Raw genomic sequence first — 25493 nt, 5'->3', positions numbered from 1 at the left:
GTCCTCAGGAACACAGCAAGGTCAAGGCCACCTTTAGTTACCTGAGACCCTATCTCAAACAGTAACAACAACAACAAACTCTTCTTCCACCCCCCCTCCCCGTTGTTAATTTTGAGCATTTAACTACTTGCTAAGTTTATAATTTTAAAAAGTCGATCATATTAGTAGCGATCATACTTGCTACTAAAAGTCAGCACAGCAGAGTATTTCTGACATTTTGGAGGAGAACATTCTGGGTCCATCCCCTGTTTGCTGCCATGTGGTCTGTTTCCAGCACTGGGAGGGCTGGGAAAGGGTGTTCATCCCCTTTGTTTTGGTGGAGCATTCTGGAATCGACCCCTTAGTCGTCTGCTTGCCTAAAACATCTGAAACAGCCACGTTTGGGGGAAGAAGCGGCTCAAAGGTGTGGCACCATCATGAGGCCTCAGACTCCCGTCCACAGTGGTGTCTCCTGTCTCACAGGACCTGGTGCAAGAGAAGCTGAAGAGCCAGCAGCTGAGCAGCGAGCTGGACAAACTGAGCCAGGAGCTGGAGAAAGTTGGCCTCAGCAAGGAGCTGCTGCTGCAGGAGGACAACAGTCACGGTGACATGTGAGGACAGGGCCCTGTGTTAGCACTGCACTCCTGGGTCTCCGCCTGATGCCCGAGTTTATTCTCCACTGCCGGGGTCACTGTGACGCCTGTGTCTGTCCTTTGTGGTTCAGCTCTTCTTGCTCCTTAGGAGACTCAGGAAATACGAAAGAGATTGTTTTGTTTGATAAAAACACTGGTATTGGCCTCCTGTGTGCTTGATAGGCTCTACGCTGACCTGTACCACAGCCCCCAAGAAGAGCCTGCTTCTCTTCTTAATTCTATGCTTGCAGTTTTCCCTAGCTATGCTTTCTTCGAACAGCCTGGCTTTTAAAAGAAATGATGTATGGTAACCCTTTCTAAATGTGTAACCAAGAAGACTCACATGCCTGCTTTGATGTTTGGCGTAGCAGAAAGGCTGAGGGCCTGCCACACGGCTCGCATCGTGACCCTGGACCAATGGCCAGGGTTTCCTGAGATGGAATCTCTCCATCTATAGCATGTCTGTCATAGAACATCTCTTTACGGAGTTCCTGTAAAGTGTAGTCATGATGTTTTGTGTAATGGAGTTGTGGATGTGTCACCTGAGGAAACAGGCTCCCTCTCCCCCACCCAAGGGCTGTGGGCAGTGGTTTTGGCTTCCAGAGTCCCGGGAACACCTTCTGCAAATGGTATGTAAACTCAGCCTAGTGGGAAGAGTGTGTGTTGGCCACAGGGAGATGGGATTAGAGGTGAAGGGAAATGAAAACTGTACTATTATGTCTTTATGTTTTCAGAAAGTGTAAGATTTTGGAAGGCAAAAACGAATCAGCATTGAAAACAGCACTGGCCATGAAAGAGGAAAAGATTGTGTTTTTGGAGGCACAGGTGGAAGAGAAAGAGAGCTTGAATCACCAACTACAGGCTGAGCTGCGGATGGTGAGGGCCAGGCTGAGGTCATATCCTTTCCAGGGCAAGCAGGGGTAGTGTTCCGGGACAGGTGATGGGGAGCTGCAGAGTTCTGAAGGTGTCAGCCTCAGTGTAGGAGCTGAGCACACCAGAGCCAGACGCATGATGGGGAGGAAGCTGGGGCTCGGGGCAGTTCCACCCTTCCGGGTAACGTTGGGAACATGAAACAGCCCAGAGCACCAAGTAGAGACCTGCAGGCTCCTAAGGCCCCTTAGATAGAACAGGACCTTACATGACTATGTGTGTCATCTCTTGAGCACACACTACGTGCATATAGACATGCCTCCCTGATTCACACTTTTCACACATGTCAATAAGTTACTCCACATACACGCACGCGCATAGAACTTGTGTGCACGCAGTCTCCATCTGTGGGTGGACTGACCCCACATGTGTGGCCTCCCTTTGTAAACATGGAGCACATTCCTCGGTTACAGAGTTTATTTGGGATTTGAAGTCAGGCAGGTGCAGAGCTGGCAAGGCCTCTGAGATGTGTGGCCGCTGGACCTGGTCTTACCTCTGTTGTGTGGTGTAGACTGGAGGCTCGGGCAACCAACAATACCTGCCAGTCATGTAGCTAAGGTGGGGACCGGGGCAGGCCTGAGTTCACATCCTTGCCCCTCCTGTCCTTTCTGGGGAAACACGTAGCAAAAGGATAGCACATGCGTGGCCTGTCCTTCCTCAGGAGACAAGTGGGTGGGTGTCTGAGGCTTTGGTGAGGGGTCCCTCCCTGCCCACTCCTCGGGGTCCTACCTGGATCCTAACTGCCTGAGTCTGCTTTTCAGGTAAAGGAAGAGCAAGAGCAGCTCAGGCAGACCCAGGAGGATGGAACAAAGGCGCAGAGCCTGCTGAAGCACCCGGCAGGCAAGGTGGTCACCAGTCACCAAGAGAAGGAGGGCTGGGGGCCTAGCCACAAGGAGGCCACCATGGAGCTTCTCCGTGTGAAGGACCGGGTCATTGAGCTGGAACGCAGTGTGAGTGGGCCGCCCGTGAAGCGACTGTCCTATTGGCAGTTGCCCCCAGAGCATAGTGTCACTGTAAAGAATATGGGATGGCAGAGGTCACAGGTCTGGAAGGACACTTGTTGAGTTGTCCTGGCTGGTCCTTTAGGTGCCTTTCATCGTAATCCCTTCAGAGTGTCTAATGTAAGAGACACACCCAAATTCCTGGGCTGGTCCCCCTGCCCGGAACCTGTCTACCATCTTTCATCCCCATAGTGTTGTGTTTTTCAGAGCTACATCCCAGTTCCTCAGCACAAGCTGTGTCTAAATAAAGCTTTATTGACACGCAGCCACACCTTTTGTATTTACATGTGGTCTGGGCTGCTTTCCCAGTGCATTGTCAGCCTTCATTGTTGGGGCAGAGATGACGTGGCCACCAAACCCGAAAGCATTTACCCTTGACCCTTACCAGGGAAAGATCTCTGGTGCATGCTTGTCCCTCTAGTTCTCTTTGACTTTATGAAGTGATGATTTTCAGTGGACGAACAAGCTGAGACAGAACATTAGGGTCCCTCTCAAATTCACAGGCTAATAAGCCTGCAGCCCCTTCCTGGCTCCTAGCTTGGTGGTGGCATGGTAGATATGCTCTGTTGGTCTCCTTCTCCTCAGTTCTGCTTGTTGTCTCAAGGTAGGGACAGCTACTGATGAGGACCACAGAGCACTGTGGTCAATGGGGGAGTGGCTTCAGCTCAGAGAAGTACTTTTGGGGAGTATTCTACACCAAAGAAAGCAAAGGGAATCATGAAGGTGGCTTGCATGTCAGCATGCCCCATGTCCCAGGCTGTAATCCCTGTAATGTCTTTTCTTGAAATTCTATTAGCTGTCTGTTTCTAAGAGGGAAACCATTAACTTCCTGATTCTGAGGAACCAACTCTGGGCTGCATATACCCTTGGGGAGTCAGTCAAACCCCTGGGCCTTTGCCCAGAAAGAGCTTGCCACACCATAACTGGCCCGTGCGTCTCCTCTAGAACGCAGCTCTGCAGGCTGAGAAGCAGCTGCTGAAGGAGCAGCTTCAGCACCTGGAGACACAGAATGTGGCCTTCAGCAGCCAGATCTTGACCCTACAGAAGCAGAGTGCCTTCCTGCAGGAGCACACCACCGCGCTGCAGACCCAGACTGCAAAGCTGCAGGTAGTGGGAGCTACAAGACCAAGCATGGGGGGCCTGGGGACCAGGTGATTGCTAAGAGAAGTCTGAAGGTAGTAGGTGGGTTCAGGAGACTTTTCCTGTCGCTAGGCCTAGAGGTGCCAGCTAACACCTCATTTCTCTGCTTTTCAGTTTGTTCAGCGAACATGCATGTGTGAGCAAGAGCATTCGTGTACACACATACACACCAAAAGAGAGAGAAATTTGCAAATTAAGTAAGCTTGGTTAAACCGGTTGTGTGCAGTCCATGCTGGCAGAGCTGTATTAAGATGGTGGAGGGGGAATGGGGCCATGGCCTGACTTCCGTCTGTTGGAAGCGGCCAGCAGGACCAACATCACAGCCCACTTACAATGTAGTTTTATTTGTGGTGAGTAGGTGATGGGAAAATGAAAAATTGCTTAATGTAATTTCTGGGAAAAGGTGGAAAGTTTCTTATGGGACACAGACAATAAACAGGAAACTTATTTGGCAAAGAGGTCGGGTTTGTTTTGTTAAAATGAGAAAAATAGGATGTTGGTTTGCTACTTTGTTTTATCTTGGAAAAAAAACCTTTGTTTGGTTTTAGTATCAGAGCTGTTCTGGCCCCTGTTCAGTTTTTAATGTTTTGGGATTATATTAGAATAAACTAAAAACTCAGGGTTCAGATGCAGCCCACTAGCAAAAGTGCTTAGCATGTCAAGTCCTCATTTCTGGCCCTACAATACAAAAGTAAGCCTGTAAAAATCAATCGGTTGACTGATACTCCATCCTTACAGGTTTTCTGTCGACTTCTAGATACTAGGCTTTAAAAATAATCAGTAATGACATGTAAGGGGCTTGTGTAGAAGGAAGACATGATTTCTGGAGTTGGCTCAGGATGACAACCTTTTCATGGCCTGTTTTGCCATGTTGCCCCACTTCCAAAGCCAAGTCCTCGAATTCTGGTAGCATCACCCATGCCCAGCCTGCCTTAAGGTCCAACTGTTGCTGGTGGTTCCTTGGCCTGCTCACCACAGAGCTCTGCTCTCCGTGCAGGTGGAGAATTCCACACTGAGCTCCCAGAATGCAGCTCTCGGAGCACAGTACACAGTGCTACAGAGCCAGCAGACGGCCAAGGAGGCGGAACACGAGGGTCTGCAGCAGCAGCGGGAGCAGCTGGCAGCTGCCTATGAAGCCTTGCTCCAGGACCACGAACATCTGGGTGCCCTGTACGATCACCAGTCCTCAGAGTACGAGGCCCTTATCCACCAGCACAGCTGCCTGAAGACGCTGCACCGGAACCTGGAGCAGGAGCACAGGGAGCTTGGGGAAAGGTGGGGCCTGAAGGGCACAGGTGGGGCCTGGAGGGAAGGGGTAGAGCCTGGAGGACAGGGAGGCGGAGACCTGGGGACAGGGAGCCTGGGAGTACAGATGTGAGACTGTGAGAGAGGCCTGGGGTTGGGGATCTAGCTTGTGGAGGAAGCATCTGCTGTGCTGAGCCCCTTAGGCGGTCCCCGAGCTCAAGGTACTTTCCCAATCACCCCCTCTGTCTCTCCCCAGCATTTCCTCTTGGCCGGCTGCTTTTCATTGTTGGTGTACCTGAGCTTCCCCAAAGGGAAGGAAATAGAGCCTTTAGCGATTTCTATATTCTTGTTTGTCCAGCGGGGCATTGTAGCAGGGACGCAAGGGGTGAAGGAGTGCGGTGGCTCACCCCGGCTCTACGAGGCCCAGCGTAGACACTTGGAGACCCGTTCTCCAAGAATTCTTCCTTCCTCCTCCTCTCTCTCCTCTCGTGACCTACACCCCTGGGAAGATTCTCCTGGCTGCCAGTGTGTAGGGTTGTGCACGTACATTCACACTCGAGACTGCCTCTTCCAGAACGCTTGCTTAAAAACAAACTAAAATCCTCCCATTGTGTTAAATATTGAATGCATACAACAAAGCAGAAAGTAACCCTACACCTGTGATCTGGGAGGAAGAGTGCTGTGAGTCCCCAGCTGCCCCCCACAGTTACCCACACTGCCTTTTTCCTTTCATTTTCACTGGATGCTTTTTTTTTTTTTTTTTTTTTAAGTAAATTTCACATATGTTGAAAAACACATGTATACTTCTCACTTTTGGCAGTCCCAGGTTCTGGGGCGTGTGTCAGTAAGTCGCCCACTGTTGGCTGAGCTCCTGCTCGTGCACTGAGGGTTTCCGATCTCTGAGCAGGTGTGTCCAGAGCCCAGAGTCCTGTGTGCCAGCTGCCTAGCATCTTTGGCTTGTTGACGCACAGCTGGAGGTACCTTCTGTCTGCATCGGGGCTGTGGGTGCCTGTCATGCTAAAGGGGCAAAGGTGTGCATTCTTGTCATCTGGTACTTAACTGGACTCTTGCTAGATATTTGCTGCTCAGTGGTAAGCAGGACCGCAAAGGCTTGTGGGTTGTGTGCTTTGCTGAAGTGCCACAAGCGGAGCAGGAATTGGAAAGCCCTGTGGCCCTTATTTGTCAAACTTGGATGGTTCTTCCAGTCACTGACTTGGCTCTGGAAGCCAGGCAGTTCTCTCATCGTATCTGTGCCTCAACATGGGGCCACCTCTTGCTTTGGCGATTAAGTGAGTTTTCTAATCCCTCACATGGGGCTCCAGCAACATGGCCCAGGGTCAGCTGATGTGGAGGGTGGTAGTTAGAGAAGAGGTGAGACCCCCCCCCCAAGAGCAGGACACAAACCAAGTGTTATGTACTCAGAAGAGAAAAGGGTGAGGGAGCAGTTTCCTGAGCCCGGGCTTGAGGATTGAGAAGTGTGCCTCTTCTCACTGACTTGGAGATCCTGGAGATCCTCCGTCATCAACAGGGTGGGATGAAAACAGAAGGCTCATCACATCTTGTGCTCTGCTGCCCCCCAGTGACAGCTGTGCAGTCTACAAGGACTGAGCGAGAAAGAAAATGTGTGTGTGTGTGTGGTAGTTGGGGGGGGCATCTCACAAACCCACTGCCAGTGCCAGGTGGGAACACAAATGTGGACTCTCACAGGGACTGAGGAGGGTGTGAGGAGGGATTAGCTGTCTCAGTCAGTGGAATTTAGCTGTTTATTCTATGGTAACTTTTAGATCTAACTGGTTCTTAGTGGACCTCGTTGTAACATGAGTAAAGTAAAAGGGTGTAGAGTGCAGCCCTCACTCTCTCGGGCAACCTACAAAAGGCGCTGACAGTGGCAGTGAAGGCACCAGAGCACAGAAGATGACTCTGGGCCCCTGGGGTGGGGGGGTTGGCACTGGCTGACCCCACTCTGGCAGCATTCATCTTGCTTCCCTGCTGTCCAGCCTCACCTCTCCTCCGAGAACAGGTTTCAGAGGAATCCTCCTTCTCTGAGAGGGTGTGTTCCAGCCTCCTGGGGTGTGAGCTGCCTGTGGGGTTAGGGTTAGCCTTGGGGTAGATAAAGCCTGGCCACGCTTCCTCCTCCAGGCACGGCGACTTGCAGAAGCGCAAAGCAGAGCTGGAGGAACTAGAGAAAGAGCTGAGCACTGAGCGGGAGGCGCTGCAACGGGAACAGAGGACCAGCGCCATTGCCACAAGCGAGAACCAGAGGCTGCGAGGAGAGCTAGACAGGTGGGCACCCCAGCCCCGGGAGTAGTGGCAGTGACACCCAGAGATGGGTCAGACCCGTCCTCTCTGGAAACTGCTGGGAGGAGGGAGGAGGCCTGTGAAGTCTTGTCCTGTGTTTTCACGACATTGGCTAGGTAAGGAGCCTCGGACAGCAGGGGCGAGATGGCTGTGCTCAGCCAGTATGGGGAAGGGTAGATCATGTGTCTGGATAAGCATGGTCACCTTCAGATGTAAGCCCAGCCCTCGGAGCCACTGTGGTACTCCTGATCCAGCAGCTTCACCTGTTCACTGGCGCTTGTTTGCAACCAGAACCCCACTCTTTCACGGATCTTTTGTGGATGTGCAGGGAGTTCACAAAAAAATACTTGAGTCATTGGGCTCACCCGGCCGTCCTGTCCTGTTTCAGCCCTCCCACTGCAAGCAGAAGTCCTTCCAGGACCTACTTAGTGTTTGTCATTTGAAGTCTTTATCTTGCTGGATAAAATAGCCTCAGACATAGAGCTCAAGTGCAGTCTGTGTCCTGAGTGCCGGGCAGCGTGTACAGAGATTCGCCTGTGTTACCTAGGCTGTGTGTTACCTAGGACGCCTCTGAGCAGGCGTCACCAGAAACTGCAGCTCCATCTGTTGTAAACCTTGGGGAGCGGGGTGTTCTCCCTCCAAGCAAGGTTGAGTGGTCACTGATCCTGCGTTTGCAGCTGTTTAACAGACCTGGACTATCGGCTGCCACTCCTTTTTGTTTGACAGATGGGGGAGTCAGGTACTCAGATCAGGTACCACTGGAGGTTAAACCTTTGGTCAGCAAGAGCAGGAGCTGAGTCCAGACCTTGTTTCAAAGTCCGATGGGGAAAAACACTGCTTCCTTCCACATCCTTGAGAGGTTTAGGAGCCCCTGTGGTGAGCAGCAGGCCCGGCAAGCAGTGGGGAGGCTCCCCCCCCCCAGTGGGCACATACTGATACGGAGGCCTTGCACCGTCAGAAGGCCCTGGAGTGGACTGGAGCAGCCCCTTTGCGATCAGGTCATCCCTGTTTCTGTTCTCTCCGTGAAGCCGGGCGCCTGGATGCAGCTGGGCAACATCTGCACTCCTAGATACTGACAGTGAACCTGGGTTTTGTGACTTTTTAAGATTGATTTCTATATTTTAATTGTGTGAATCTGTGTGTGGGTATGTACACAGAGTGCAGGTACTTGTGGAGGCCAGAGGTGCCAGGTCCTCCTCCAGCTGGAGTTTATCCTTGGTGTGAGTGCCCTACAGGGGTGTTGGGCCCCGGGTCCTCGGCAAGATCAGTGTGTGCTCTTGACTTCCAGCCACCTCTCCAGCCTGGGATTCGAGTTACTGAGAAGCTAGCTGACTTACAAGAGTTAGGATGGCAATAATTGTAGCAGGTGTACATAATGCCTTACCTCCGCTTCCCATTTTATGATATCAGAGGTTAACAACCCCACAAGGTCGGACACAGTGTTTTTTGTTTTATTCTATTTTCACAGTGACTAGCATTTCATACATTTTCTCACAAAAAATATAATTAAATATGATTTCACTAGCTCTGATTAGTTAGCTAGGTTCACAATACCGGGCGTAATCTCTTTCTTGTTGCGTGAATCATAAGTTCAACTAGAGAGCTGTTGGTTACTGCCAGCATGGACCACTGCACCTGTAGCCTTGGCTGTCTTTGTAGACCAGGCTGGCCTTGAACTCACATCGTACCCGCCTGCCTCTGCCTCCCCGCCCTTTTTGCTTAGTATTCCTACATGGCACCCAGGAGCTTGACTTTGTGTGAGCTTGCACCGTCTGCCGCTGTCAGAACGGGTACAAACCCCCCCCCAGCTGCAGGCCTTTCTGTCTTTGGAATGCTTTCCAGCCCCTTTGCCCTGTTGATGCTCCTCCCCCAGGGTCAGCTTCCTGCACCACCAGCTGAAAGGGGAGTACGAAGAGTTGCACGCCCACACCAAGGAGCTGAAAACCTCACTGAACAACTCCCAGCTGGAGCTGAGCCGCTGGCAGGCGCGCTTTGACGAGCTTAAGGAGCAGCACCAGAGCCTGGATATCTCTCTGACCAAGCTGGACACCCACTGTGAGGTGAGGGCGGCTCTGGGCAGGTCTGCGATGGGCCGGAGCTCCTCCTGGGTGGCATCCATCTGTCCTACGGGCCGTGGCGGCACCATCTTTGGCCCCTCTTCATGTAAAGAGATAGCTACATGAGCACATTGCCTGGATTTGAGTGTGGCTGCCTAGCTTGGCTCCTGCCCCTGGGCGATCCAGCGGTTGGCGGCCCGGAGCTGGGTCAGAAATGGCCATTATGGGAAGCAAAGCCCTCCTTTAGATAGTCTCAGAAGGACCCCACTGTGCAGAGAGTTTGAGGAGAGCCAGTGGGTCCCTCCTGATCTCTGAGGACCCCTGGGAGACAGGTAGGTGCACCTCGGCCCCAGGTGCTGAGATACTCTCTAGTCACCCAGCCAGATCTGAGTTGTCCGTGGAGGATGAAGGACCTGGCTCAGTGCCCTATTGGGGAGGGTGGCACTGTCCAGGGAACCCGTGTCCACTGGGGACTGTCACTGCAGGAGGTACACTAGGACTGTGTGTGTTTTTATATGTCTGTGTCCGTGTCTGTACACAGGTGTGTGTGTGCGTGATTGTGTGTGGGTATGGCGAGTGCTTTTATCCACTGAGTCATTTCCTTGAACCTCAGAAATGTTCCTACAAAGGATTCCAGTTCTGCTCATCATATATGTCTAAGTTCTGCATAGTAATTGAAAAGAAAGATAGATTTTGAGCTTTTGATTAATGGTGAAGTTAATGTAATGTCAAGTGGGGTGAAGAGGAGGGAGGGAGGAGCATGTTTTTTTCCTGTGGCTTTCCTTTCAGCTCATTTCATCCTCAGTGAGGTACACAATGGATAGGACCCCAATCTCTGCCTTCAAAGCCTGGGCCTTCCTGCTACATGACAGTACTGTCCTAAAACAAAGGTCTCTGAACTTCAGCCCACAGGCCGAACCTTCCCTGCCCCTGTGTCCACACGGCCCACGAACTAAAGAACGGCTTTTGCCATTTTTAACGATTGGAGCTAAAAATCAGAAGAATGATACTTGGTGTCTAGTGAAAATTGTGTGGAATTCTTGCCACTGTGTGTGAGTGAAGTTTCGTTGGCACAGCGGCTCTTAGGTTCTCCGAGGCTGCTTCAGAGCTACAAGGTCACAAGACCCTAGATGGCTTGGAAGGCCCAAGGTGTTTATAAGTCTCCGGGTTTGGGCAGAAAAGCTGTCTTTCACAGCGGAGCTTTTCGTTGAAATGCATGAAAGCTATGTGGACGTTTTAGCACTTCGTAGCAGCTACCTTCTAAACAGTTCTTTCTTTCAATGAGATCAGTTTTTCTTTTTCGGTGCTGGGGATGGCAGTGCTGTACCCCTGAGCCACATCCCTGGCCCCCGGTAAAATTAATTGTAATAACATATTTTACTTAACCAGTCGATCAAAAATATCATTTCATATATAATCTTACGTCTCCCCCTTTTCATACCGCGTTTTCAGCCTCTGCCGTGTGTCTTGTTTCACCCCTCAGTCCGGACGCCTGACCTGGGCTCTCGACAGCCAGGAGCTGCCAGTTGGCTGCAGGGTCGGGTGATGTGCGTCTAGGATGCATCCTTACTGGCCTGTCGCTCCTTCTCAGGTCCAGTGCAGACAGTACAGGGTTCCTCTCCACAGGTTGTCTGAGCCACTGCTGGTCTGTGTTTCAGCTGCTCTCCCGTCTCAAGGGGAACCTAGAGGAGGAGAATCATCACCTGCTGAGCCAGATCCAGCTGCTGAGCCGGCAGAACCAGATACTCCTGGAACAGAACATGGAGAACCAGGAACAGTACCATGAGGAACAGAAGCAGTACATGTAAGCGGGCTCTGGTGTGTCTGTAAGGGGCCCCTGGACTGCTGTCCCCAGCCCCCCACAGTATGCAGTCCTCACTCGGCCTCCAGATGTCCTGTCTTCTCCCCGGATATGCCTGTCACTCTCAGGACAGAGAATAGCCCCTAGACATTAGGGCTTGGAGGGTTGGAGATGGAACTATACCATTTTATGGAATATTGTAGATTTCTGGAAGAGGTGGAGGTCACCTTGCGCCTGTGTGAGGTTTCCTGCTCTCGTGTGTGCTCTCCCTCTGTGTGGGTGCACATGTGTGGGGAGAGGGTACATGTGCATATGTATGTGCATGTAGAGGTCAGAGGTCAACCTTGAGTGTCATTTGAGACAAGGTTCCCCCATCAACATGTAACTTCCTGGTTAGGCTGGGTTGTCTGGCCAGCGAGCTCCCAGGTCCTCCTGTCTCTTTCCTGTTGGGATTACAAAGGCACTTCACTGTGCCTGGCTTTTTATGTGGCTCCTGGGGATCGAACTCAGATCCTCACATGCCTCCATGGCAGTTATTTTGCCAACCGAGCTATATCTCCTCTGCCCGTATTTGCTGCTCCTATCATGAAGCGCTGGAAGGCCTCTCGTTACTTCTAGACTTGAGTTCATCTGTAGCAATAGGCATCCAGCGCCTCTTTGTAGAAATAGGCAAGGACCATGTGTCCCAGGGCAGGAGCTCAGCTTGAAAGCTGAGAGTCAGTTTTTCCCTCACCTGACTGTAGGAAGTAAGTTTGTCCTGTGCCCTGCTTAACCACCCCCTCCCAACCTTGTGCAGGCCCTGGGAGCCTGGAACCTCGGGGTGATAGGAAGAACAGAGCCGAGTCCCCTCTCACTGGAATTAGAAGGGCACAAAGGGAGAGTGGAGGAGTTGGTTTATGAGATGAGAGGGGTCCAGGTTGGGTAGGGTTGGCCGGGTGTGGCAGGTGATCTAGGTGCTAGGAATGTGGGAGAGAAGGGTGCCCAGCTAAAGATATTTGCGTCCGCTGGAAAGTGTTTGAAGGGATGTGTGCCTAGGCCCGGGGAATTGTCAGAGGTAGTGAACAAGAGGAAGGAGGCTGGTGGATGCTGGAACCCACAATCTGAGGTGTGTCGTGGTATACTGTGCCTGTCCCTCCCCTCCCCGTGGCGCCGCAAGCCCTGTGATGCTGACCTGAGTATGCTCAAGACAAGAAGAGCCAGGCGTGGTGGCTTCAACCCCAGCACTCAGGAGGCAGAGGCAGGTGGACCTCCTGTAAATTTGAGGCGAGCCTGATCTACATAGCAAGATAGCCAGGGCTACATAGAGAGACCCAATCTCAAAACAAAATTTAAAAGGCAGGGATTATGGAGGGGTGTGGGCACGGAACCCCTGGTGCTGTCCCATCTCTCTCTCTCTCAACTATGCTGCCTCCTTTTTGCCCTACTGCATCTGCTCACCGCCTACCTAGGGACGGTTTCCGTGCAAGCCCACACGGCAGGTTGGGATCTAAATGGCAGTTGCTTGAAGCTGACTCTCTGTAATCCATGCAGTAGACAGCTGGGGTGGGGCAGATGCTAACAAAGAGGCATAGGAGACTAGTCCTGGGGAGATCCTTGGTGATGGTTCTTGCATTAGACAGTTTCTATGTCAGGCTGTGGCTTGGCATCTCTCAGCTTGTTCCAAGCAGCATTCGAACTATTGGTACCTTGTCCCAGAATGCAGCCATCACAGTGGGCTCTTGGGAAAACCTTCGGCATGGACAAGGCCTGGACTCTGCTTCAGCAGTGAAGGAAGCTGAGCAGTTACTGCCCATGTCCTGACTTTCCCATGAGGAAGTTGTGGGGTCTGAGCCAGCTCCCCAAGAGTCCCAACAAGGGAGGCAGACACCCCAAGGAGCAGTTTGGGGCTGCCAGTGGCTTGCTGTGGTATTACGGGTGTGAACCGGTTTCCACCATTTAGAAACAGATTTGCTTCGGCCCCTGAGCTTCTGGCTTTTCCGACAGTCGCCATACGCAGCTGCCCTGCTGGGACCGGCTGCCCAGGGCGTGCTCAGACTTGTCACAGGCCCCATTCTTTGGCGTTTAGCCTGCTGCCTTCTCTACACATCCCCTGAAAGCAGTTTGCCTCACAGGCCCCGGGGTGCCTTTGGTGCACTGGCACTTGCCACCTCAGTGCCCACGTGTTAATGTGCCTGGTGACAGTGTTACACTATAAAGTGTTTGCATCAGGCCAGCGGTGCCTGGTGCCCTACAGTTTGGCCTACTTGGGAAATCATAGCATCTCCAACACGAGTTCTCAGGTTGCTCTCCTGAGCCCACTTAGCCGTATCCCAGGCACTCTGAGAGCATTCATGGGTGGGTTTTTGTTTGGTTTTGTTTGCTTTGTTTTGAATTTTTAAGATAAGATCTCACTTTTTAGCTTTGGCTAGAAGACCTGAACTTATAATATAGACCAGCTGACTTTGAATTAAAAAAGAGCCACGTGCCTCTGCCTCATGGGTGCTGGGATTAGCTGGATTCATAGCTGGTACTGTTGGTCATAACTGCCCAGGTAAGCGACCAGTGTGGGGACACGCACCCTCAGGTCTGAGTCTAGACATCGATTTCTGACCTAAGTAGGGCTGGTCAGTACACTCGCTTGTTTGTTTAAACTAGATTGATTGCTTTCCTTTACCTTCTGTTCACAGAGACAAGTTAAATGTCTTACGGAGACACAAGGAAAAACTGGAAGAAAAGATAATGGATCAGTACAAGTTCTATGACCCTGCTCCAAAGAAGTGAGTGGATCTAAGATTGGTGACGTGTAGTGATCATAGTCAGCTTAGCTGAGAGACGGGACAGCCTGGGCGGTGTCGGACAGGACCAGCCCTGTGCCTGTGCTCACAGATACCCCCACGGCATTTAACACAGTTCCTCATGTGGTGATGACCCCCAACCAGGAATTTATTTCGATGCTACTTCATAACTGATTTTGCTGCTGTTAATGAATTGTAACGTATATCTCTGAGATGTGGGCTTTCTGATATCTGATCCCAAAGGGATTACTTGAGAACAGCTGCCCATGTGGCAAAGAAGTTACAGCCCCTCCCTGTGTACCCCAGCTTGTCCTGTGAGGGGTGTTGAATGCCAGCCAGCCCTGATGAGACACAAGGTTGACTCACCCGTGAGCCCCAAGAAGAGGCAGGAAGCTGTGAGGCAGAGCCATGAGTGGCGTGGGTGCCTCATCAGAGCTCTGACATGACGTGGACAGCACATCAATGGTCCTGTAAAGGGAAGGGATCATGAGCACAACATCTGCCTGGGTCCCCCAGTTTTCAGTCACGGGGTGCACGTTGGCCTTATTCTCTCTGTAGACACAGACCCTCTGGGATGGCTTCATAAGTAGACACTCACTCAGTGATCCAGGGTTGTGGGGCTAGCTCCGTACCTGTAGTAGGCCGCCATTTCCTGTAGTCCTTCCCCTGGTATCTGAGCTGAGTCTGGAGAGCCATCCTTATGGCCAGGCTGTGGAGTTGAAGTCACCACCAGGAACTTCGTTGGTGCAGTGATGAGGAGTGGGAGTGACAGGTGAACAAGGGCTGGTGCAGTGGCCCCCCCTCCTCCAGATACCTCAGAATGCCTTCGCTTTCTAACTAGCCGCACTTCTTCGGTTCCCTTTAACCCACGTACCATGTGCCGGGGCTTGCTGAATGCCAGGAACACAGTCAGTGGGCACTGACCATGTCACCGGTTAACTTGAGCAGGAAATGCCCGTAAAAATGACTTTCACAGGGGGAAAAAAATGAACATTAGTCAGTACGGCCCCTGCACATCAGTGATAATTAAGTGTGCTGGTCAAGTGCTCTTTTTCCGGGAGAACAGTACGGTTCCTGACCCCACGTACCCTTCTGCTACTACACAGCCTGCACCCAGGAATTAGGCTCCTCGGTTCCAGGCCTCAGGTGTGCGTGGAGGGGCATGACGGTGCTCATGAGTACCGTCCTCTTCTCGAGGGTCCTGGGATGGAATGTGGGCCCTGTGAATGCTAGGCAAGAGCCTGCCTCTGAGCCGCCCCACCCAGTGCCACTGTTTGCCTCTGTGAGCCCGCATTGTGACTTCTTGACATTCTCCTAATTAGGAAGAACCACTGGATCGGAGCCAAAGCCCTAGTCAAACTTATCAAGCCAAAGAAAGAAGGTTCCAGAGAACGGTTGAAATCCACCACAGATAGCCCCACCTGCCAGCTGGAGCCCTCAGACCCTGCCTCACCACCTGCATCTCAGGCTCTCCGAGCACAGACGGAGAACTCTGACAACCCTCCACCGGGCTCCAGCTGTGCAGAAGAACGTGACACCCACAATGGGCCCGTGGGGAAAGGTAGGTGCAGCAGATGTGGCAGAGTTAGGATAGAGGCTCTGAACGGCCTACTCACTGATGCGGTATGCCATGCCTCTGTGTGAATGTGATGGTATACGTGTCCATGTGAGAGTGGCCCCTACCTGGGCACCTTTCCAAGCCCGGCTCTACTATGGCCGTGTTGCCCAGAGACTTGCTTAACTGTAGGATGGGAAGCACCATTCATTACATGGGCTAGTTGGTTATTTGAACATCCAAAGTTGATCCTAGGTCAGGCACCCTGGGGAGGCAGCAGCAGCTGATGTGTTTGGGGGTCCCTCAGATGTGTCAAAGGTTACAGTTGGCTCTTTTTTATACAGTGATCCAGTGTGTGTTTACCACATTTCCCACTGCCCAGTTTCAGAAAGTTCTGGGTGGCTGTCCCTTATCATTTGTGAGGCTCCTTGGTTTATTCTCCACACGAGATTTGTACTTGAGTCCTGTAGCCTTGGGACACTGGGTGCCTCTTCCCTGAGGGTTGCATTTGGAATTGGCCAGGGTCTCTGAAGTAAGCAGGAGCAGTAGTCTTCCGTGCTGTGGCTCATCAGTGTCTCAGGCCAGATGAGTAACTTAAATTTCTATCAAAGACACCAGAACTTTCTGAGCATGTCGGGGAGCCCAGTGCTCTTGGGCTGACGGAACACTGAGAACAAGTAACAAGTGCCCTCTGGCTGTGGGTTGTGCCACACTCACCACCGAAAGTGCTTGTGCTGTCTGGACTGTGAGGAGGGTGCGGACACCTGCTCCTTTCTTAATGGGATGGGAGTTGGTGGAAGGTGTGCCAGCGCTGAAGTCACAGTGGGATCACTTAACATTTGAGACAGGGTCCTGTCTGAACTCATATAACCCAGACAGGCTGCGAACTCATGGCAATCCTCCTGCCTCAGCTTCTTGAGTCCTGGGAGTACAGGTAAGAGCGACAGCCAGCTTAGCATTTCTTAAAACCAGAGAGGACCTGTTACTTCCAGTTTCCATACTGGCAGTTTTGTTTTGTTTTTGTTTTTGTTTTCCTAAACAGTTCCCATTTCAGTCTGTTTGTTCTTTATGTTGAATGAATTAGCTATGCTCAGTTTTATAAAGAAAATTTTCAGAAGCCCTGTCATGCTAGCACACTCTTAGTCCCAGCACTGGGGAGGCAGAGGCAGGCAGATCTCTGAGTTTGAGGCCAGCCTGGTCTACAGAGTGAGTTCCAGGACAGCCAGGGCCACACAGAGAAACCCTGTCTGGGGACTGGGGAGCAAGAAAGAAAACATTCATAGAAGAAATGTCTACCTCCTCCAGACTGGGAGCTGAGTAACCTTTGAACTATCTTGCACAGCCTTAGTCTCATCTAATCCCTGACAGCCTATGAGGCGGACATCAATCATTACTGTCTGCTTTTTATGTTATCTGGTTAGTTTCTAGAAGATGGCCTTGTGAAGGTAACCCAAGTACTGTTTGTTTAACGCCAAGGAGGTGAGCCTCGAGTGAAAGTAGCTTGGGTCCCTGCACATCCGAACAGTCTGGCTATGTTCTGTTTAATGCTTCCCTCAGCCGGGGCCACTAACCTAGGACTCTTAATCTGTAATGTGGGATTTGACCTCTAGGTGGTGCTATAGCAAAAGAAATAGAGACTGGTCTCTACTCCTAAAGCAGGTATCTGTTGGTTCAGTTCATACCACTGAAAGGTATGTTCAGGAGCTTAGATCCGTCGCCTGCTTTGTGGTGTCTCTACTTTAAAGGCCAAGGAGTGGAGGATGTAGGGGGATTGGAAAGGACATAATTCTTCCAGGTCGTAGAGGGTTGGGATGTGAAAAAGACATTTAGTGTTTTTGAACTCATCTTGCCAAAAGAGGTGATTTTTGAATTACAGACTGTGGGTTCTTCAGGTAGACTGTACCATGACAGTGGGCCAGCATGTCCTTAGGCGTGTCCAGTGCCCTGGAGTGGGAACAGGAGCTGTGTGTGAGCTGAGTCGTCGGGGAGCCTGTCATTAAAGTGAATGAGTACGAGAGCCTGGTCACTGTGTTAATAAGCAATCTTAGCCAATAAATTTAACGCGCTAAAATGGAAAAATCATCCAAACCAGTGTCTCCTGGGGCAGCGTACATTTCTGATGTGCTTTGTGAGTGATGGTTAGCACCAGGGTGCCACTAAATTAAATTGAGTCAGAGCATAAATGGCTTTGACCTCTGTACTGGGTGTTGGTTGGACAGGATCTGCTTTCCTAAGTCCACTTTGCTAACTTAGACTCATTTGTGATTATTGTTCATTTCATTTGGTTTTTTTTTTTCTTCCCCTTTTTCTTCCTATCACAATAATAACAATTTAGCAGCTCAGCGCAAAAAGAGCCCTTTTTTGAGAAGCAAAAGCAAGGACAAAGACAAGTCCCCATCGGGCCACCCAGCTCTCTCTAAGCGCCTGCGGTTCTGGTCTTCCTCTGACATCCCATCTTCCCCTAACGAGTCTGTCTCTCTGTCGGACATTGGGGATTTCTGATCCCTCCCTTTACCATGTGTCTGCCTCATGTGTCCCTCCTTCATTCCTGAAATTCAACCAGCCAACCAAAAGAAGTTAGTTCCTAAAGGCCACTTGGTCCCTAGTGGACCCCTGTTCCTCATCCCAGTTCTAAAGTAGCCATCGTGGATTGATTGCAAAATAGAAGATGAGTTGTCATGCTCCCTGGACCATTTCTTCAGCACAGCACAGTTTTAGGGGACCCTCAGGATGTACGTGCACTTACTTGTCCTTGGGCCAGGAGATCCGTGCTAAGTAAGTGAAGAGGCCTTGTGTTCCCCCCCTCCCGCGTCTGCAAGCTTCTGTCATGCCTGTGTGCAAAGCGGAAGTGGCCAGTTGTCTAAGCTATGCTTCCTAAAATATCCACCAACAAGTGTGAGCCACCTTTCTGAAGGTTTGTTTCCAAGCGGCTAGAGCTTGTTCCCTCTCTCTGTCAGAACACAGAGTTCCTACCTTCTGCTCAGGAGCCCCCAGTTCTGTGTTGACTGCTCTGCTTGAGCATTGTGAATCACTGAACTGATTTTTACCAGCCAGACGGAAGTTTTATGACTGTTGTGATTCTCTGACATCTTGGATGGTTAAATCAAAACCATAGTGGACAGAAAGTATATCAGGATATACGTCACACCCAGAGCAGGGGAAGATGGTGGCCAGAGAGGTCACTACCCCCCACTGTCATGTTTCCACCTTGAGCCATTTCTACACCCCAGCTCTGTGATTTGGGCCATGGCCCGCAGGCTCCTATATGTGTTTTATATATTCTCCCTTAAAGTGACTCACTATCTGCAGGTCACTTTATCTTAAAAGGAAAAGTTACTGCCAACACTGTGCTGCACAAGGAAAACAAGTGTCACCGTAGAAATCAGGTGACCGTAATACACACTATGACAGTGTTAAAGATTGTTTTTCATTGCCCCTGACTTCAGCTTGTGACCCTGTCTTTAAGCACTCTAAGCCATAAAGGCACCTGGTCCCAGAGTCTGTCCTCCTCGCATGCTGTTGGAATTGTGCTAGTCTCTGGTGCTCATGCTAACTGTTTGCTCATCTCCCCTTCCCCTCTGGACCTTCATTGCCACCTAACACACAGGAAGACACTGTCGACACTGGTCATTCTGCCAGACTTGTGTCTTGCTTCTCATCAGGGCATTCCTCCAGAGTCCAGATCCCCCTTTCTGTTCAAATCTAAGATCTGGGCATGGAAACACAGAGAAGAGCCCTGAAGTTAAAGGGCTGCGGAGTCCAGGCCGTGCAGGAGTGACCTCCACCTGCAGCCTGGCCCTGGGACATAGGGCATATAGGCATTGCACAAAAGGCCTGGCCAGCTGTTAGGAATGTTCCCACGTTTTTATTTTGTTTGTTTGGGGTACTGGGGTTCACACCCAGGGTCTTCCACATGCCATGCAGGCCTCCTCCCACCAATGCTATGTCATCAGCCCTCCCTGTTCCTTTATATCTTGTATCTGGAGGTCCCAGATTTATTCCTATTTGATTTTCTCGTTATTTGGGTGAGTTTTGTTTTTCGGGAATTTTTTGTTTGGTTGTTTTTTGTTGGTTTTGTTGTTGTTGTTGTTGTTGTTTTTCGGGGAGCCACTTTTTTAAAATACTATTTAATTTCAATAGGTATATGTTTCCAGCAGAAAACTAACCCTGCTTAAAAGCATAAGATGCAGGGTGAAAACCACCTTGTGGAAAGTTGCTGTTTTTTTGTTTTTGCTTGATTTGTTTTGTTTTTCTGAGAACAAACGATTGTGAGCTTGGCAGCAGGCTTCTCTTTGACACCACATGGAATCCAGTTGTCAGGGTCCTCAGCGCCTTAGTGACAAGTGTGAGAAGACATCTGTCCATACTTGCTTGGGCTGTTGAGACAGGGTGTGGAGTTCTGTACAGGATCACAGAAAACCGACCTTGGGATCATCCAACCTTTTAGTTATCCTCTTGAGTTTGTTCCTTCTCCGCCAGTCCCCCTAACGCTAACCATGTGGCCCTTGTGCCCTCCTACTATCAGCTGCAGCTGGAAGGCCATCCAGCTCGTGTGTCTGTGGTCTATGTGCCCTGCTGCACCTGCTTTGGGCCTCCGTGTGCTCGCCCAGCCTTGGCACGGGCTTACAACCTCATTTCTCGATGTCTTCTGCCCCAGGCTCCGGGGATCTAAAATCAAAGCGAGGGTCTCCACGAGGAGGCAGTGTTGACCACACAGACACCTCCACTGACCCAGCTGTGAAGTCCTGGCCCTCGGAGCCTGGCTCCCGGACTTTTTCAACCTCAGCCATCATGGCAGCCCCTTCCAGCTCCACTCCTGTCCCCAAGCACCTAGGCCGCACCAAAGGTGAGTATGACCCCTCCAAAGGGTGAGCTCTGGGCCTGGGCCCTCCTAAAGACCAAACGTATGAGCAGAAGGGAGAAGCTGATGAAGACTTCCAAGTCACAAGTTGGCACAAGCCTTGTCTCTACTTGCCAGCCAAGTGTCTTTGGATAAATAATTCAACCATCAGTAGGCCTAAGTACCAGGAGAAAAGCCTCAGAGTCTAGCAGCCGCAGCAGCGTTCAGGCCTCTGTGGCACCAGAGCTGGGCCAACACCAGGCAGCTCCCTGGAGTCAGGAGGTATTTTCTCTAGAAGAGATGATTGAGAGGGTCTCTATCCCAGAAGCCCGTTGACAGAACTGAGGGCAGATGTTGAAACGTAACAAAAACAGCAGCATCAGTGAAGGACTTGCAGATCTGCTGTATCCTGGAGCTCCGGTGGCTCCGTGTGTTCACACCTGAGGCGCGAAACTGATAGCCTATGAGTCTCATTACATGAAGAAATTCCAGGCCAGTTGGTGTGGTCAGATGTTGTCATATAAACCCATACAAGGTCAAGGATTCTGTGGACACCCAAGAAGAGCCTGCAGCCCCAAACTGAGCGAAAAGAAAAAAACAATGCAAAAGTCAGTGGCATAAACTGGGGTGTTAGGAAGGATGGATATGAAAACACTAAAAATGCCTAACAGTGATAGGAAAAGTTTCTGTGTTCGTGAAACAAGAACAGGATGCTATGAAAGAAATGATGGCAAGAGGGAAGCATTTGAAAAGCTAAAATAGGTAAACAAAAGGAAAAGAAAACCTAAACAGCCATCCCTCTAATTGACAATAGATTAAAAAGAAAGAAGGAAGGAAAGAAGAGAAAGACAGACAGACCAAAACCAGCTGAGTATGATTGCTTCTTCAGGGCTAGGACTATACACTCAGCCCTGGAAGGCTCAGGCATGCACAGCCTTGATGCCATCAGTAGAATACAAGGAACACTCACGGTCCCTAAACTTAGGAACCCTCACAGTCTGGACACTTGCTGCCAATGGGTAGGTATCTGGTTTTAATATGGAGGCCTTGTCTTTTCAGAGGGAACCCCACAGTCAGTGCTCAGATAGGCTCTGGCAAGCTTGGTGGCTGGCTAGAGGCTTCCCCGACGAATGTCATGTTGGGAGCTGAGAGTGCAAGGCTTCCTCGCCCTTGAATTCCGCCGTGTGTGGCGGGTCCCACTTTGTTCTCCTTTTCCTTTCCTTTCCTTTCCTCCTGCCACCTGATGGTAATGTAGTCCCTAAGGAGGAATTGTTTTCCTGCCCTCTGCCTTTGGGGTGAGAAAGGTTCCTGGGGCACTAGACCATCAGCTCCTTCACCTGGTCCTGAGGGCAGAGCTCACATTTATCTTTTAGCCCTTCGTGCACAGACCCAAGTGGACTTAAGTGGAATGAGCAAGTGCCCAGCCTCCTTTCCAGCTAGAGAGACGAGGAGGCGCCACTCACACCGCCTCCCTCCCTTACCCCAAGGACTGGACCCTGCCGTGAATTGGGGGGCTAAAGGCACAAGTTGGTCATGCAGCCAGGGACTTAGGTTTCCCTGGAGGTTCTAGGCATCCTAGAACCTTCATACATTAACTTGATTCTCACTTTAGGTTGCAATTCTGAGGACAACCTCTGCGAGCCACCCACAGAGCCGGAGGGCCCCCACCACAGGCAGCAGGGTGAGTGGCTGAGCGGTATTTGTTGGGTTTTGTCAGTAGAACTTGGTGTTTAAGCTAAGCATGGAAGTCATGGGACTCTTAACACGCAAAAGAGTTGAAGGTGGGATGGTTATGATGGACGTAGGAATAGAGGGCTTCTCTGCCCTGCCCAAGACCCTCACCACACAACTCTCACTTGGCATCCTCTATAGGTAGGGGACTCATGGCCCCTACAAGCCCAGGTTCTGGAAACTCTTGACATGGCTTACCTGCTCTACCACGCCCTCCAGGTGTGCCAGGGAGTGCTGGGGACCAATGCAGGGGTTTGTTTTGGGAAGGCCAGCACTCTGTTCTTGCTCAGAATACATATGCTGGCACATTTGTACACACACACAAAGCAGGCAAATAAATTCTTTAAAAGGATTGAATGTTTAAAAATAAAGGTAAGAGTGTGATGGCACAGTGGGTACCGGCACTTGCCACCAAGCTTGATGGCCTGAGTTCAGTCCCAGAATCCACATGGTAAAGGAGAGAACCAGCTTCTGCAAGTTGTCCTCTGACCTCTGTGTGTGTACACATGTGCGCATGCAAACACACACAAACAAACACACACCCCACACTAGATAAACAAATGCTTAAAAAAAGCCCTAGAAGTGTAGGAAGAGACTCCTTAGGAGGGGAACGTGGGCAGGTTTACATGGGTTCAGTTTATGTCTGATGTGCTCAGTAGTTGAGGAGCCATTGTTATGTCCTACCCACTGTTGAGAGTGATGGTGTTGACATTAGTTATTTATGATCTTTAAGTAAAGACGGACACTTTAATGAGGCCTCTTGACCCAGGAGCCCAGAGTGGGGGACCCTGTAGTGGGAAGGGGTCCTTCCAAGTGCACCAGCTCACTGAATAGCCACTTTGGTGCCTGGCCACAGGGTTTTTCTTTCTTTCTTTCTTTCTTTCTTTCTTTCTTTCTTTCTTCCTTCCTTCCTTCCTTCCTTCCTTCCTTCCTTTCTTTCTTTCTTTCTGTCTTTTGTTTATGTGATTTTTTTTTAATTTTTATTAGTTACAATTTATTCACTTTGTATCCCCCCCATAAGCCCTTCCCTCCTCCCCTCCTAATCTCAGCTTCCCTCCTCCTTCATCACGCATGCCCCTCCCAAGTCCACTGATAGGGGAGGTCCTCTCCTTCCTTCTGATCTTAGTCTATCAGATGTCATCAGGAGTGGCTGCATTGTCATCTTCTGTGGCCTGGTAAGGCTGTTCTCCCCTCAGGGGGAGGTGATCAAAGAGCAGGCCAATCAGTTTATGTCAGAGGCAGTCCCTGTTCCCATTACTATGTAACCCACTTGGACACTGAACTGCCATGGGCTACATCTGTGCAGGGGTTCTAGGTTATCTCCATGCATGGTTCTTGGTTGGAGTATGAGTCTCTGGGAAGACCCCTGTGTTCAAATTTTCTGGTTCTGTTGCTCTCCTTGTAGAGTTCCTGTCCTCTCCAGATCTTACTATTTCCCACTTCTTACATAAGATTCCATGCACTCTGCCCAACAGTTGGCTGTAAGTCTCAGCATCTGCTTTGATAGTCTGCAGGGCAGAGCCTTTCAGAGGCCCTCTGTGGCAGGTTTCTAGCTTGTATCCTGTTTTCTTCTTCTTCTGATGTCCTTCTTCTTTGGCTTTCGGGATGGGGATTGAGCATTTTAGTCAAGGTCCTCTCTCTTGATTAGTTTCTTTAGATGTACAGATTTTAATAGGTTTATCCTATATTATATGTCTATATGAGTGAGTATATACCGTGTGTATCTTTCTGTTTCTGGGACAGCTCACTCAGGATGATCTTTTCCAGATCCCACCATTTACCTGCAAATTTCATGATTTCCTTGTTTTTCATTGCTGAGTAATATTCCATTGTGTAGATATACCACAATTTCTACAAATTGGGAAAGAATCTTCACCAACCCTTTATCTGACAGAGGACTCATATCCAGTATATATAAAGAACTAAAGAAGCTATAAATCAACAAACCAAGTAATCCAATTAAAAAATGGGGTATGGAGCTAAACAGAATTCTCGATAGAGAAATATCAAATGGCAGAGAAACACTTAAAGAAATGCTCAACCTCATTAGCCATCAGGGAAATGGAAAATCAAAACGACCCTGAGATTTCACCTTACACCCATCAGAATGGCCAAGATGAAAAACTCAAGTGACAACACATGCTGGAGAGGTTGTGGAGAAAGGGGAACCCTCCTCCACTGCTGGTGGGAATGTAAACTTGTAAACTACTCTGGAAATCAATTTGGCGCTTTCTCAGACAACGAGGAATAGAGCTTCCTCAAGATCCAGCCATACCACTCCTAGGCATATATCTAAAAGAGGCTCAAGTATACAATAAGGACATTTGCTCAACCATGTTTGTAGCAGCTGTATTTGTAATAGCCAGAAGCTGGAAACAGCCCAGATGCCCCTCAACTGAAGAATGGATACAGAAATTGTGGTACATCTACACAATGGAATATTACTCAACAATGAAAAACCAGGGTTTTTCATATACTTCCCAACTCCTCCGATATCTCTGGTTGGTGTATGGAATAAACCAAATTTTTGTTTTTGTTTTTAAGTGAACACAGGATAGCAGGGTTGGTGGGTCATCCCAGCTTTCAGGAGGCTCAGACAAGGGAATTGTGAGTTCAAGGCTACCCTACATTACCCCATAAGGCATTAATTCAAAATGGAATAAAAAAAAATAAATGAAAAACAGGGGTGCTTGGGCAGATTGCGTTGTCTCTCCCCTTCGGTGCCTGTTACAGAGCAGCCTGCACTTGTCTCTGACTGTCCCTCCCCTGAGGGTCTTCGTCCAGTACTGCTCCCAAACTCCAAGTCTTTTTTTGGCTCATCTTAGGACAGGTGGTCTCTGAGGTCCAACTTTGGGCTTGCCCAGGGGAGCCCTTAACTACTCTTTGTACTAGAATTCTGTGGTGTGGCCTGTTCCGTCACGGCGACCCTGCTGAGTGCTGTGCCCAACTCTCTGGTGCTGAAGCCAGTTGCCTCGGAAGGTTGTAGCAGCTTTATTTGTAATAGCCAGAAGCTGGAAACAGCCCAGATGGCCTGGCTGCTGGCACTGGCCTGAGCTGGTGTGGAATCACTTTGTTTTTTCCTTGGGTCGGATGTTAAATTAACCCAGGATCTACCTGGCTGTTGACTCTTTGTATTAAACATGGCCGTTTCCCCCTCAGCATCTCGGCCAAACAGCTTGGAGAGCAGTAGGAACACATCCAGCAGCAGCTCACCCCTGAGCCTCAAAGGTAAGGCTCTGGCCCGGGAACACTTGGGATCGTTTATTTGGGCTTTCAGCTCTGGGCTCATACCATTCTTACCATACTGAGTCTGCGTAGCAGGGCTTGAGACACGTTCTGGTCACGGGCGGGGCACCAAGGTTTCTAGCACAGGCTAGGGAGCTTGGAACAAATTAGGGCTCGGATCCTTTTTTTCCCCTGCCTGCCCCAAGGATGTGGGTAAGTCAGGGATCCTCTGAGTCCCAGCGATGTGGGTTAGGGACAGGGACCAGTGTTCTTTCCCACTCAGAA

General features: G+C 50.3%; 1 protein-coding gene across 4 annotated transcripts in view; it reads left to right on the top strand.

The window, feature by feature from the left end:
- The window catches only part of Ccdc88c (coiled-coil domain containing 88C), a 118885-nt gene that overhangs the window by 88615 nt on the left and 4777 nt on the right, over positions 1–25493 (top strand). For 3 of the 4 annotated variants that reach the window (XM_021653219.2, XM_060388055.1, XM_021653218.2), the window contains 13 exons: positions 463–590; positions 1346–1487; positions 2303–2491; positions 3488–3649; positions 4680–4957; positions 7067–7210; positions 9099–9285; positions 10941–11086; positions 13750–13839; positions 15180–15418; positions 20070–20258; positions 21865–21933; positions 25143–25211. In XM_021653219.2, the coding sequence (XP_021508894.1) occupies positions 463–590; positions 1346–1487; positions 2303–2491; positions 3488–3649; positions 4680–4957; positions 7067–7210; positions 9099–9285; positions 10941–11086; positions 13750–13839; positions 15180–15418; positions 20070–20258; positions 21865–21933; positions 25143–25211 (2032 nt within the window). Of the gene's footprint in view, positions 1–462; positions 591–1345; positions 1488–2302; positions 2492–3487; positions 3650–4679; positions 4958–7066; positions 7211–9098; positions 9286–10940; positions 11087–13749; positions 13840–15179; positions 15419–17747; positions 18079–20069; positions 20259–21864; positions 21934–25142; positions 25212–25493 lie in introns of those variants that run through there. The other variant, XM_060388056.1, reaches the window with a different exon arrangement.

The sequence above is a fragment of the Meriones unguiculatus genome, chromosome 7 (assembly GCF_030254825.1).
Source record: "Meriones unguiculatus strain TT.TT164.6M chromosome 7, Bangor_MerUng_6.1, whole genome shotgun sequence".
Taxonomy (NCBI): Eukaryota; Metazoa; Chordata; class Mammalia; order Rodentia; family Muridae; genus Meriones; species Meriones unguiculatus.
This window is presented reverse-complemented; position numbering and strand designations above follow the sequence as displayed.